The sequence below is a fragment of the Archocentrus centrarchus genome, unplaced genomic scaffold (genome assembly GCF_007364275.1).
Source record: "Archocentrus centrarchus isolate MPI-CPG fArcCen1 unplaced genomic scaffold, fArcCen1 scaffold_30_ctg1, whole genome shotgun sequence".
In the NCBI taxonomy this organism is placed as follows: domain Eukaryota; kingdom Metazoa; phylum Chordata; class Actinopteri; order Cichliformes; family Cichlidae; genus Archocentrus; species Archocentrus centrarchus.
In genome coordinates, this window is record NW_022060259.1 from 3,208,898 (window position 1) to 3,222,517 (window position 13,620).

Below are 13,620 nucleotides of genomic sequence, written 5' to 3' on the forward strand. Positions count from 1 at the left end.
GTTGTAAAACAGCTAACTGATCATCTGCAGAGGAACGGTTTATTTGAAGAGTTTCAGTCAGGTTTCAGAATTCATCACAGTACAGAAACAGCATTAGTGAAGGTTACAAATGATCTTCTTAGAGCCTCTGACAGTGGACTCATCTCTGTTCTTGTCCTGTTGGACCTCAGAGCAGCTTTGATACTGTTGACCATAACATTTTATTACAGAGATTAGAGCTTGCTACACGAACCTGCCCTACATCTACAATAACCCTTTATTACAATAGGTATTAAAGGTACTGCACTGCAGTGGTTTGAATCATATTTATCTCATAGACTTCAATTTGTTCATGTAAATGGGGAGTCTTCTTCACACACTAGGGTTAATTATGGAGTTCCACAGTGTTCTGTGCTAGGACCAATTTTATTTACATTATACATGCTTCCCTTAGGCAGTATTATTAGAAAGCACTGCATCAATTTTCATTGTTATGCAGATGATACTCAGCTTTACCTATCAATGAAGCCAGATGACACACATCAATTAGTTAAACTGCAGGAATGTCTTAAAGATATTAAGGCCTGGATGACCTCTAATTTCCTGCTTCTAAATTCAGATAAAACTGAAGTTCTTGTTCTCGGCCCCACAAATCTTAGAAACATGGTGTCTAAGCAGATACTTACTCTGGATGGCATTACTTTGGCCTCCAGTAACACTGTGAGAAATCTTGGAGTCATTTTTGACCAGGATGTGTCCTTCAATGCACATATTAAACAAATATGTAGGACCGCTTTTTTGCATTTGCGCAATATTTCTAAAATTAGAAACATCCTTTCTCAGAGTGATGCTGAAAAACTAATTCATGCATTTATTACTTCTAGGGTGGACTATTGTAATTCATTATTATCAGGCTGTCCTAAAAGCTCGCTGAAAAGCCTTCAGCTGATCCAAAATGCTGCAGCTAGAGTACTGACAGGAACTAGAAAGAGAGAGCATCAGGTGACCCTGAACCATCCCTTAGTTATGCTGCTATAGGCCTAGTCTGCTGGGGGGTTCACATAATGCACTGTTTCTTCTCATTCACCTTATTTACTTTGTTTATACACCACTCTGCATTTAATCATTAATTGATATTAATCTCTGGCTCTCTTCCACAGCATGTCTTTCTCTCCCCTCAGCCCAACCGGTCGCAGCAGATGACCCCCCCTCCCTGAGCCTGGTTCTGCTGGAGGTTTCTTCCTGTTAAAGGGAGTTTTTCCTTTCCACTGTCGCCAAGTGCTGCTCATAGGGGGTCGTTTTGACTGTTGGGTTTTCTCTGTATTATTGTAGGGTCTTTACCCACAATACAAAGCGCCTTGAGGCGACAGTTTGTTGTGATTTGGCGCTATATAAATAAAATTGAATTGAATTGAATTGAATTGAATATGCCTTTCGTAAATACATTTTCTCTGCCAATGCAAAATGGACTTAAATTGTGTATGTACTTCACACACACATATAGTTTTTTCTTATTTTTTTAACAATCATTGCTCCATGTACAATGTTTAATAGAATTATTAAACGTTTGCAAGAAACTGCCACAGACGTTGTTTCTGCTCACAGTTGTTTTTGAGCCTGACTGGTTGTATTTTATGTTTCCTCTGTTCTACCCGTTGAAACCACTTTAATCTCAGTGCTTTTATTTAGCTTGTGTTTTGTATAATAATTTGAGCTAGCTACTTGATTCATGGAACTCGTGTTGAATCCAGGGAACAGAACTGAGCACATGAGTCAATAGTTCTTTAATCTGTTGACTGTTTTAGTTGTCAAATATTTCTAGAAGATTTAAATGATTTGATCTCCTTTGATAGGAGAAAGCTTTTTTTTTTTTAATACGTGCTGTTTTAATTTGCTGTAGTGTGTGTTTCTAATCTGATACGGAAAAAAGATCCTGATGGCTTGGAAGCCTTTCCTCTTTTTGCTTTCATCCTAAATCATCTTTGTCAATTGGTCTGGCACTTCTAGGGGAGACAAAATTTCTGTTTTTTTGGTGTGTTGTTCACATATTTGCATATTCAAAATAAAACAAGTGGCACAAAAAAGTGATAATTTCTGACGTGAGAAATGCTTTTTTCCCCCAATATCACTTAAGTTGTTGTCATTATCAGGCATGCAATTCAGATAAGATTGAATACATGTTCAATATGAAATGCTACTTTAAAATAACTCTCATTTTAAGTTAGGAATAGTAAAATAGTGAATAGAATCTGCATTTGTGCTCAATCTGTTATAAATTCAATAAATTTCACTTTCAGAAATAATTTAAGAATCTAAAAAAAATATTTGAATACAAATTAAATTAGCTGTAGCTCAGGAGGTAGAGCAGGTCACCTACTTATTGGAAGGTCAGCAGTTCGATTTCTGGCTGCTCCAGGCTGCATGCAAATGTATCCTTGGGCAAGATACTGAACCCCAAGTTGCTCTCCGACACAAGCATTGGAGTATGAATGTTAGACGATAACTCATGGAAGTGCTTGTGTGAACTGGTAAGTGTTGTATTAGTGCTCAGCAGAGTAGAAAAGTCCAATATAAGAACTAGCCCATTTACCAAATAGTTTTGCTTGTACATGTACATGCAAAAATCAAGTTAATTCTACTTCAGAAAAATCATTACAAACATAACATAACAAAATTAATTATTTCATACAAAGTTTTTTTGTTTGATCTACATAATGAAATGAAGTTGCTTTTACTTGCTAATTTCATTTACTATATTGAAAAAGTTGAGTGATTTATACAAAGTTTAGTTTTGCTTAATCTACTTGACAAAATTAAGTTCACTTTACTTGGATTTTATATTTCATGTAAAGAAATAAGTAAGTACTTTAAACACAGAACAGTCTTGCTTTATCAACATAAATAAATTATGCAAATAGTTGCCTTAATTTTATTATGTAGAGAGGGCAGGATATTTTTATCAGTGTATACGTAAAATATATATCAACACACATTTCTGTCACAATACACACATATTAGATTGCTAAAGCTAACTAACCCCGCAAACACACATGCACCAAGCTGAAAATTTTTTCTGGCAAGAACCCTGCACACAATAAAATCTTCCTCCACCAAATTTCTGTTAAAATATGAACATGTTATCAAAGCTATTGGGGTTATAATAAAATACATTTTTCATGATTAAAAAGTTTCAGTACTTGTGTTCATCTCCTTCACAGGTCCTTAAACTTCTTTTCCCAAATGCTGTTAGTTTATTCCACACATATCCCAGAGCTGGTCTGCTTCCTTCATCCACTCTGCTTCTCATCTTCAGTTTCTGGACCATCACTGTGTCTCTTTCCTCCTTCTCAATCTTCTCAATCAGGAAGCCCAAGTGGGCAACAGTGGACACTGAATCAGCTTTCAGGGCGATCTGCTCCAGTCTGACAACATGTTGGTACGACTCATCCAGTAACTTTGATCGCTCTGCTGTCAGCTGCTCCATTTCTTTTTCAAGATTTTCCAAAAGACTCTTCTTCCTCTCACTTTCTTTTTTATTCTTTTCATAGTTCTGTTGCATTTCTGATTTGTTCAGCAATGAATCATCTTTTTCCAGTTTGTTAATCTCCTTTTTAAGACTTTCCACCTCAGTCCTCTTCAACTGACTTTCTGACTTATTAGTTTCATATTTCTTTTTCATTTCTTCATTGGTCTTCTGAACTCTCCTGGTCTTGGTCACATATCTCCACTTTTCTTTCACATGAGTTGACACAGGACACTTCTTGGTACAAACAGTGCAGCGGCCTTTTTTCATGACCTCACAGTCTTTAGGATACCAGGCCATTGTGCATCCAGGATAGTGACAGTTCTCCTCACAGACTGTACAGCAGACAGCTCCTTCAAAAAATACCACCCTCCACATCCCACCATCAATGGGTTCTTTATCTTTGTAGACCTCATCAATTTCTACAGTGAAGTTTTTGTTATTGTTCATCTCTTTTTCGTGTTTTTTTAGAGTTTCTTGAATTTTTTCAAGTTCTTGGCTTTTTTGTGCTCCTTGTGTCTTTTGAGCTTCTTGACTCTTGAGAATGTCTTGAATGTTTTGTTCTTGTTGTTTCTGCAGAGCTTCTTGGTTCTCTAGAGCTTCTCGGATTTGTGTGATTTCCCTGTGTTTTAGTTCAATAAACTCGATTCTCTCTTGCAGGTTTTGGATGCAGGCTTTCAGTCTGATGCGTTCATTTAACACTTCAACTGTTTTCATCAGTTTCTGAGGTTTAGATTTCCCCAAGAAAACTGTCAAATGATCCATGTTTTTCCGTGTAAAGTCCCACGAATCTTTTATCATCTTATTTTCGTCTGGTCGGTCTTTATGTTGATGGTTATTAAACAGGAAGTAAAGAGGCTGATTCTTTTCATTTCTGGCACATTTAATTTTTGCATCTTCAAGAGCTTTAAGAGCATTTTCAGGTTGCATTCCATCTGAGTGTGTGATCAAAGCTACAATGTTTTTCTCCATGTTTTTTCCAAACAGAGACATCACTGCATCAAAGCTGTACTTAAGTCGGTCACTCAGTCGATTATCACTCGCCTTCATCATCAGACCCACTGCATGGAGTTCATTAACTCCATCATCTGATCGAAACAAGTCCAATAATCTTTCACTGATGATGTCATCGTGTTCAATCCCTCTGGTGTCTCCAAATCCAGGAGTATCGATAATGGTCAGAGAGTAGGGCAGAGCTTCATCTTCAAAACCAAAGATCTCGTACACGATCACATCTGAGGTCTGACTTTCTGTCTGACTTTCTGCCTGACCTTCCATCTGACCTTCTGCCTGACCTTTCATCTGACCTTCCATCTGACCTTTCATCTGACCTTCTGCCTGACCTTCCATCTGACCTTCTGCCTGACCTTCCATCTGACCTTTCATCTGACCTTCTGCCTGACATTTCATCTGACCTTCTGCCTGACCTTTCATCTGACCTTCTGCCTGACCTTTCATCTGACCTTCCGTCTGACCTTTCATCTGACCTTCTGCCTGACCTTCCATCTGAACTTTCATCTGACCTTTCGTCCGACCCTTGTCCTCCTCTACGATCTTAAACCAGACTTCATCCTCAAACTTCACTCCCATGGTGTAGTTGAGCAGAGCGTTGATCAGAGTAGATTTTCCTGCTCCTGTTTCACCAACAAGTAAGATGGTTCTATTTGTCTTGTTTGGATTTTTTTCACCAACAATTATTCTTGTCAGAGTTCCAATCTTCTCTTTCTTTGGTCTCAGCTGGTAGACAGCAGGAGGTCCTGAACGGATCAGAAAACTAGTTAGGATGATGTCTTCATATGTTGATGAGAAGAGACAGTTCCTGCAGAGAAAAACAGAGAATGTCTTCAATGGACAGATAAACATTATGATCATTATTATTGTTCTTATTTCTGGATTTCTGCCAATACCAATACAAATCCGATGTTTCTTTTTTTTTTTTTTTCAAACAATTATTTTTGAATGCCGAGATACATTTTACATAAGTCAACAGTCTTATGTAAAATGTATCTCACCAGAGGTGGCAAAAGTACTGACATTCTATACTTAAGTAGAAGTACAAGTACTTGTGTTAAAAAAATACTTTGGTAAAAGTTGAAGTATTGGTTCAACTTCTTTACTCAAGTAAAAGTAAAAAAGTACAGGCTCTGAAATGCACTCAGCTTGAATCTGTTCTGTAGGACACAAACTGTGAAAGGGAATTTAAACACAGCTCTGTTCTCTGTGTCCTCCATAGTAGAGGGTGACTGTGTCTCCACCTAAACACCAACATGAGGATACTCAGGGGTTACAGTGGGATTCAGAAGGTGGAGGAACCCTAAGATCAGCTGTAGTGGCTCTGCATGGGGAGAAGAATCACATCGTTCTATTGTAGCTGCAGTAAATGATGTTGGTGTGCAGGCTGTGATCAGCTGACCTGCTGCTGCTGTTCTGAGGTTTACTGCTCTGTGTGGATGAACTGAACTCACAAAGATGTAACCCAGTATTTCACAGCTATCTGAGCTGATCTCCATCCCCTACACTGACAGCATACAGGCTGTAGAAATGTTGGACTCAGTGAATGAATCTCAGCATCAGCAGCTTTGATTCAAACTCATCTCTGCTGCACTGATGTAACCTGTAACTCTGACCATGAACACAGCCTCTGTGCACCAACACAGAGCTTTACTGTAAATACAGTACAGCAAGCTAACCTGTTTAATACACGCTAAACTGCAGTATTTTCATACAATCTTTGAATAACACAAAGTCAGCATACCTCAGTTTGTTTTCAGTCCTTACCTTTTAATTCTAACCTCTCTTCTTCCTCTCCTGTCCTCTTTCTCCATGTCTGAGTGAACTTCTCTCTTTGCTCTCCTACAGCAGCTCTTCTTTTAGCTAGCAGACACACTGTGTGACAAACTGCACACACTTTGTGTGTTTGCTGATATTTGTTGAGCATTTAGAAACGTTGCATTTACCTGCCACACGTTGCTCCCTTCATGCTCGCTCCTCTTCAGTAGCTAAGCTGTTTATATGCCTGGAGCACAGCTTACGGACTTGGTCCAGCCCGCTGTGACCCCTGATTATAGTGCTATAAATGATACATTAATTATATGGGTTTGTGTATTTAATCCCTTTGTAGCCGATAAGCCCGGTGATGGAGGAAACGCCAATACGATTGTCTCTTATATGTTTTCTCAGATGTGTTAAAAAGTAACGAGTCTGTTTGAAGATGTAAGAAGTAGAAAGTACAGATACTTGTGTAAAAATGTAGGGAGTAAAAGTAAAAAGTAGTCAGAAAAATAAATACTCAAGTAAAGTACAGATACCTGAAAAATGTACTTAAGTGCAGTGACGAAGTATTTGTACTTCATTACTTCCCACCCCTGTCTCTCACAAAGCAAAATGAAAATTTTTTAGCTGTTGAAAAAGTTTCTGTTTAACCAGACTTTCTGTTGACTTTATTTTTCTTTTAATATGGTAATGTTAATATGTTTTGAACATGGTGTTTTATCTGTTTGTTTGTTTTTTTGATGTTGTGTTTTAATTTTTGTACAGCACTTTGTGTCTTTTTGTCTTTACTTACTTACAACAATCGCTCTATCACCTGAATAATGTTGCTCCTATGTGAGAAGGTGATGCATTGGTTTATGGTATGTTGCAAATTTAATTAGAGCTGCAACTATCGATTATTTTAGTAATCGAGTATTCTATTGATATTCCATCGATTATTCCAAGTAACTGGTTAAGAAATACTTTTTTCATATTAACAGTTCATCTGCATATTTTAACTTCCGTACTGCAGTTTTCCCTGTGTGAAACAAACAGGGTGGATGGAGCAGCTACAAAGTTCTCTTTTCTTCACTTACTGATCAGCTGGTTGATGAAGGACCTCCAGCTGTTTCCCAGTAAAGGTTTAATGGAGGTTACAGGGAGAAAAACTTTCTTCCGCTCCATCTGAGCTCACCGGCTTTGCCTCTTTGCGCTTGTGCAGACAGACTGCAGTAAAACAGCTGCCTGCTGCTGTTGTTGTTATCAGTGTTTATGTTGAAAAACTGGGGGCTGCATGAGCGCAATGTTGTAATGCTTTATATTCACAAGCATTCTCCTAAATATGTTTCTACTGCAGGTCTATATTTAGTCACAAATCAGGGATTAAAGTATCAAAAATATTTTGACTGGGAAGGGGTTCTTCCGGTACTGGATGATTACTAGTGCTAATGGTGGCGCTCGCTAGCAGTATGTCTGGTTGTAGCAATCTGTTCTGGCAGCTGAAGTAGAGAAAGAAATAACAGCTGAAATTCTCAGCACAGCGAGCACAACACACAAACACAGCAGAGAGCGGTGGAGGCGTGGAAAAACATGTCAGCGATGATCCACTTAGTGTCAAAGGAAATCCGTCGCAGCGACAGAGAACTTTTTAGAATCCGAGGGGTTTTTTTCTAACTCCTCATCCCCCACTCCATTCCAGTAGGCAGGGCTGGACTTGGACAAAAAAATCAACCCTGGCATTTTTGGCTTAGACCGGCCTGCAACTATGTCTTAAAAGAATTTGACACTGTCTTACTCTTATTCAGTGTGGGCACACCTTTTGATAATAATACTTTTATCCTTTTTTGTACACTTATTTTAGTAATGCTTAAATTACAAAGCTTTTATTCATCATTTGGCTTTTTTAAAATCTGTTATTTCACCTGTTTGAGTGTTTTTTAAAACATGTTTAACCAGCATAGAGGCTACAAATTCAAGCTACCCTGCAGCCTTTCAACACACCTTTAACCTAAATATCTAAAATGCTGTGATGTAGCCTAAAATGAACACTTGCTGCTTTTTTGCTTCTCAGCTTTGACCGTTTGGTATTTTATCAGATTAAGGTGCCATGGCTGCCAGATTTTGGGAAGTATGCAAATACCAATAAATACTGATACTAATCAATCGCCATTGCTCATCATTCTTATTAAAAGAGCTAAAGTTACCTCCATTACCTCAGAGTCCCTGTATTATCCTAACATTACTACCTGCTTACGTACTACACTTTCCCACTCACTCTGTCCCTCAGTTTCCAAAGCCTGCATCTCTGGCTGCTCCTCTCCCTGCTGCTGCTGTCTTCACCTACAGCAGTCGGCCCAAGCCTTGACGGCGCCCTAAGCAAGATTTGATTTGGGGCCCGCTTCATACCACTTCATTGTCCCCTGAACTTAACCATTATTAACGCTGGAGGGTTAAAGTTAATTATTAATTTTTTTTAGGATGCATTACTGTTTCAGCGTTTTCAATTCACTTTTACAATTCAAATTTATTTATACAGCGCCAACTCACACCAAACAGGCACCTCAAGGCACTTTATACTGTAAAGTAAAGATCCCACAATAATTACTGGGAAAACTTAACAGTCATGCTAATCTTAAAAGTAGAGAGGGTGTCTGTCCCCTGAATCCAAGCTGGGAGCTGGTTCCACAGAAGAGGGGCCTGAAAGCTGAAGGCTCTGCCTCCCATTCTACTCTTAAGTATCCGAGGAACCACAAGTAAGCCAGCAGTCTTTTTTTTTTTTTTTTTCTTCAGCTGTCAGCAGAGACGGTCGCACTTTTCTTCTCTCTCCTTTTTCCCCTGCTTTGCTGCTTTAGAGCGTCTCTTCACACAACTTCCAAACTGGAATTTATAATTATGGATCTGGTCAGCTGGTCTCTCCATTGTTTTGATCAAATTTTCACCATGAGGAGATTGGGGGAAGGAGAACCCTATTCCCTCTTATTGACATTCCAGCTGGCTACGTTATGGATTCCTGTGTGGTGTGGAAGATGACGTGCCTGGCCGTATTGTCAATGGAATATACACACACATTTGGCTTATTGACACTGGGGTTTCTCTGGATTGGACCGGGAGATACCTGGCTTGTCGTCGCAATTCAGGAAGTCTAGGCAGCTGTCTGGCCTTGGTAAGGCTGCTTATGACGGGAACGCAGGAAGGTACAGACTCAAACTCAGCCTCCGTAACCTTATACTGTGTATGTCTGAATGTATACACAGTATGAGATGATTTTTTTCCTCACTCATCTTTATATGTTTTCACTATTGTTTCTGTCTTTTTAATGGCAGTGCCTCCAGAAGGGGGGGCAGCATGGCCACAGTTCACCTATCTCCCCATGTTTGTTCTGTTTGTCTTCTTGGATGGGTGTTCTGTTAACTGTAATTTCTCCATTGTGGGATCAATAAAGTATCATCATCAGTCTGAGAGTGAAGTGCTCTATTGGGGTAATATGGACTATGATCCATTGAAGAGAAGCCAGTATGGGAGAAATCTGCTCTTTCTTTCTAGTCCCTGTCAGTACTCTAACTGCAGCATTTTGGATCAGCTGAAGGCTTTTCAGGGAGCTTTTAGGACAGCCTGATAATAATGAATGGATTTCCACAGGGTTCTGTGCTAGGACCAATTTTATTTACATTATACATGCTTCCCTTAGGCAGTATTAGAAAAGCACTGCATCAATTTTCATTGTTATGCAGATGATACTCAGCTTTACCTATCAATGAAGCCAGATGACACACATCAATTAGTTAAACTGCAGGAATGTCTTAAAGATATTAAGGCCTGGATGACCTCTAATTTCCTGCTTCTAAATTCAGATAAAAAGAAAAGGAAAGTTTTAAGCCTAATCTTAACAATAGAGAGGGTGTCTGTCTCCTGAATCCAAGCTGGGAGCTGGTTCCACTGAAGAGGGGCCTGAAAGCTGAAGGCTCTGCCTCCCATTCTACTCTTAAGTATCCTAGGAACCACAAGTAAGCCAGCAGTCTGAGAGCGAAGTGTTCTGTTGGGGTGATATGGTACTATGAGGTCTTTGAGATAAGATGGGGCCTGATTATTCAAGACCTTGTATGTGAGGAGAAGAATTTTAAATTCTATTCTAGATTTAACAGGGAGCCAATGAAGAGAAGCCAATATGGGAGAAATCTGCTCTCTCTTTCTAGTCCCTGTCAGTACTCTAGCTGCAGCATTTTGGATCAGCTGAAGGCTTTTCAGGGAGTTTTTAGGACAGCCTGATAATAATGAATTACAATAGTCCAGCCTAGAAGTAATAAATGCATGGATTAGCTTTTCAGCATCACTCTGAGAAAGGATGTTTCTAATTTTAGAAATACTGCGCAAATGTAAAAAAGCGGTCCTACATATTTGTTTAATATGTGCATTGAAGGACATATCCTGGTCAAAAATGACTCCAAGATTTCTCACAGTGTTACTGGAGGCCAAAGTAATGCCATCCAGAGTAAGTATCTGGTTTGACACCATGTTTCTAAGATTTGTGGGGCCGAGTACAAGAACTTCAGTTTGATCTGAATTTAGAAGCAGGAAATTAGAGGTCATCCAGGCCTTAATGTCTTTAAGACATTCCTGCAGTTTAACTAATTGATGTGTGTCATCTGGCTTCATTGATAGGTAAAGCTGAGTATCATCTGCATAACAATGAAAATTGATGCAGTGCTTTCTAATAATACTGCCTAAGGGAAGCGTGTATAATGTAATCAGAATTGGTCCTAGCACAGAACCCTGTGGGACTCCATAATTAACCTTAGTGTGTGAAGAAGACTCCCCATTTACATGAACAAATTGGAGTCTATGAGATAAATATGATTCAAACCACTGCAGTGCAGTACCTTTAATATCTATAGTATGCTCTAATCTCTGTAATAAAATGTTATGGTCAACAGTATCAAAGCTGCACTGAGGTCCAACAGGACAAGCACAGAGATGAGTCCACTGTCAGAGGCTCTAAGAAGATCATTTGTAACCTTCACTAATGCTGTTTCTGTACTGTGATGAATTCTGAAACCTGACTGAAACTCTTCAAATAAACCGTTCCTCTGCAGATGATCAGTTAGCTGTTTTACAACTACTCTTTCAAGGATCTTTGAGAGAAAAGGAAGGTTGGAGATTGGCCTATAATTAGCTAAGACAGCTGGGTCAAGTGATGGCTTTTTAAGCAGAGGTTTAATTACAGCCACCTTGAAGGCCTGTGGTACATAGCCAACTAATAAAGACTGATTGATCATTTTTAAGATTGAAGCATCAATAATTGGAAAGACTTCTTTGAACAGTCTAGTAGGAATGGGATCTAATAAACATGTTGCTGGTTTGGAGGAAGTAACTATTGAAGTTAACTCTGAAAGATCAACTGGAGCTAAAGAGTCTTAACAAATACCAGCAGTGCTGAAAGCAGCCGAACATGAAGAATAATCTTTGAGATGGTTATGAATAATTTTTTTCTCTAATGTCTAAAATGTTATTTGTAAAGAAATCCATGAAGTCACTACTAGTTAACGTGAAAGGAATACTCGGCTCTACAGAGCTCTGACTCTTTGTCAGCCTGGCTACAGTGCTGAAAACAAACCTGGGGTTGTTCTTATTTTCTTCAATTAATGATGAATAGTAAGATGTCCTAGCTTTACGGAGGGCTTTTTTATAGAGCAACAAACTCTTTTTCCAGGCTAAATGAGCATCTTCTAAATTAGTGAGACTCCATTCCCTCTCCAGCTTTCGGGTTATCTGCTTTAAGCTGTGAGTTTGTGAATTATACCACGGAGTTAGGCACTTCTGATTTGAAGCTTTCCTTTTCAGAGGAGCCACAGTATCCAAAGTCGTACGCAGTGAGGATGTAAAACTATTGACGAGACAGATAGAATTCAGAAAGCCAAATAAGCCAGTGATGTGGTTCAAAAATGCTTCTAATCTGTACACTTTTCTCTGATAATTAAACTTCTAAGTAAGAATAAAAAATAGCAATAAATACAAGTAAAGTCATTCACCCCCAAGTGTTATGAATTGAACATACTTGTACAACAGAGCTTCTTTGGCATTGTCCATCCTGCTTCTCATCTCCTCCAGTTTCTGGACCTTCTCTGTGTCTCCTTTCTCCTTCATCTTCTTGATCAGGAAGTCCAAGTGAAAGAAAGTGGACACTGAATCAGCTTTCAGGGCGATCGGCTCCAGTTTGACAACATGTTGGTATGACTCATCCAGTAACTGTTTCTTCTCTGCTGTAAGATTTTTAATTTGTTTTTCAAGATTTTCCAGGAGGTTAGTCTTGTTTCCACTTTCTGTTTGATTCTTTTCATTCTTCTTAATTTTCCTTATCCTGGTCACATATCTCCACTTTTCTTCCACATGTTCTGATTTAGGACACTTTCCAGTACATGAAGTACAGCGACCATCTATAAAGATCTCACAGTGAGTCAAAGCCATTGTGCATCCAGGATAGTGACAGTTCTCCTCACAGATGGTGCAGCTGAGAGCTGTTTTAAAACCGGGTCTACACATCTCTTCTCTAATAGGTTCTTTATGTTTAAAAACCTCAGTAACAAATGGAGTGAACTCTTCATTCTGCATGTTATCCTGTTTCTTTAGAGCTTCTTGATTCTGTTTCATCTCTCTTTCTTTTACTTCAGTAAACTTGATTCTGTCTTGCAGGTTTTGGATGCAGGCGGTCAGTCTGATGCCTTCCTTTAACTCTTCAGGTGTTGCCTTTGGCCTTAGAGATGCTGTGTTTTGCAGGAAGTCTATGAACGCTTTCATTCCTTTCTCTGATCTTTGGTAATTTTGTTTCAGGATTTCATCTTCCTCCTCTGCTCGGTCTTCATGCTGGCAGTTATCAAACAGGAAGTAAAGAGGCTGATTATTTGCATTTTTTGCAGATTTGATTTTTGCAGCATCAAGACTCTGAAGATCTTTTTTTGGTGTTCTTCCATTTGAGTGTGTGATGAGAGCTACAGTGTTTTTCTCCAGGCCTTCTCCAAACACAGATGTCAGTGAATTAAATACATATTGAAGTTGGTCACTCAGTTGATTACTCCCAAACTTCATCACCAGACCCACTGCATGAACTTCTTGAACTCCATCATTTGACTGAAGCAATAACATTAACCTTTGACTAATGATGACATCATGCTCAGTTCCTCTGGTGTCTCCATATCCAGGAGTATCAATGATGGTCAGAGAGTAGGGCAGGGTTTTATCTTCATAACCAAAGATCTTGTACACGATCACATCTGACGTCTGACTTTCTGTCTGAGTTTTCTCCTCCTCTATGATCTGAAACCAGACTTTATCCTCAAACTTCACTCCCATGCTGTAGTTGATCAGAGCGTTGA

At 39.0% G+C, this 13,620-nt stretch overlaps 1 protein-coding gene across 1 annotated transcript; it reads right to left on the bottom strand.

The window, feature by feature from the left end:
* Window positions 1–2,927: 2,927 nt before the first annotated feature.
* LOC115776314 (uncharacterized) lies at window positions 2,928–13,616 on the bottom strand. The gene is made up of 2 exons (XM_030723938.1): window positions 12,306–13,616; window positions 2,928–5,321 (listed from the first exon to the last, which is right to left on the bottom strand). The coding sequence occupies exons 1-2, from the start codon at window positions 13,595–13,597 to the stop codon at window positions 3,170–3,172; spliced, it is 3,444 nt and encodes a 1,147-aa protein (XP_030579798.1). The 5' UTR covers window positions 13,598–13,616; the 3' UTR covers window positions 2,928–3,169.
* Between the last annotated feature and the right edge of the window lie 4 nt (window positions 13,617–13,620).